The sequence below is a fragment of the Etheostoma spectabile genome, chromosome 16 (assembly GCF_008692095.1).
Source record: "Etheostoma spectabile isolate EspeVRDwgs_2016 chromosome 16, UIUC_Espe_1.0, whole genome shotgun sequence".
Taxonomy (NCBI): Eukaryota; Metazoa; Chordata; class Actinopteri; order Perciformes; family Percidae; genus Etheostoma; species Etheostoma spectabile.
In genome coordinates, this window is record NC_045748.1 from 23,004,046 (window position 1) to 23,004,827 (window position 782).

Sequence of the window (782 nt, forward strand, 5' to 3'; positions counted from 1 at the left end):
TTCCCCGTCGTGGGATAAAGTATAATCTAATCTAATCTAATTGTATTTTCAATGCCAAACTTTCACTGTCCTGGCTCCAAAGATGCCAAAGAACCTCATTAAAACCATTTTTTATTCATGTACAGTATTACAGTGCACATGACTGGTCCCGCTGATAAAAGGTATGTATATATTAAATCACCTTTTGCCCTTCATGGTGGGCTTGTCGTAGCCTCGCAGGTACTTCACCCCAGCCTCGGTGATGACACACAGGTCCACATTGCTGCCTGAACCCAGGTCACAGAAAATCCCTGCGGCGATGGCGTCGTGGACAAGCTGCTTTGCCTCTTCTAGCTGAAAGGGAGAGGCGAAAGTGAAAAACAAGACACGTTGTTTTGTTAGGGCAGACTATTAGAAGAGATTGAAAAAAGGACGGGATTGAGAAGGTAACGGAACACTGAATAACTAGAGATGCGGTCCATGCTATGGTGGCTGTATTGGAGGACAAGAAAAAAAAAATGACCTAAGAATGGATTTTTGTGTCAATAAATAACTCTTGGGGAACGCAGTGGATTGTTTGTAATTCTGCCGTCAATTTAGCTTTCATGTCAGTAGCGGTTCTAGGTGGGAGGGCAAGGGTGGCCAGTGCAAGTTCAAGTTCAAGTTTATTGTCATATGCACCTTAGTACAGAGTACCTCAGCAATGCAATTCAATATGCCTTATTGCACTCTCTCAGCACCAGTCAACAGTAACGGTTATAATAACAATATAAAAACATAAAACCATTAAACCACCACAATAA

At 42.2% G+C, this 782-nt stretch overlaps 1 protein-coding gene across 1 annotated transcript in view; it reads right to left on the reverse strand.

The window, feature by feature from the left end:
* psmb10 (proteasome 20S subunit beta 10) overlaps positions 1–782 on the reverse strand; it is a 10,366-nt gene that overhangs the window by 3,865 nt on the left and 5,719 nt on the right. The window contains exon 7 of the mRNA XM_032539430.1: positions 182–333. Within this exon, the coding sequence (XP_032395321.1) occupies positions 182–333 (152 nt within the window). The remainder of the gene's footprint in view (positions 1–181; positions 334–782) is intronic.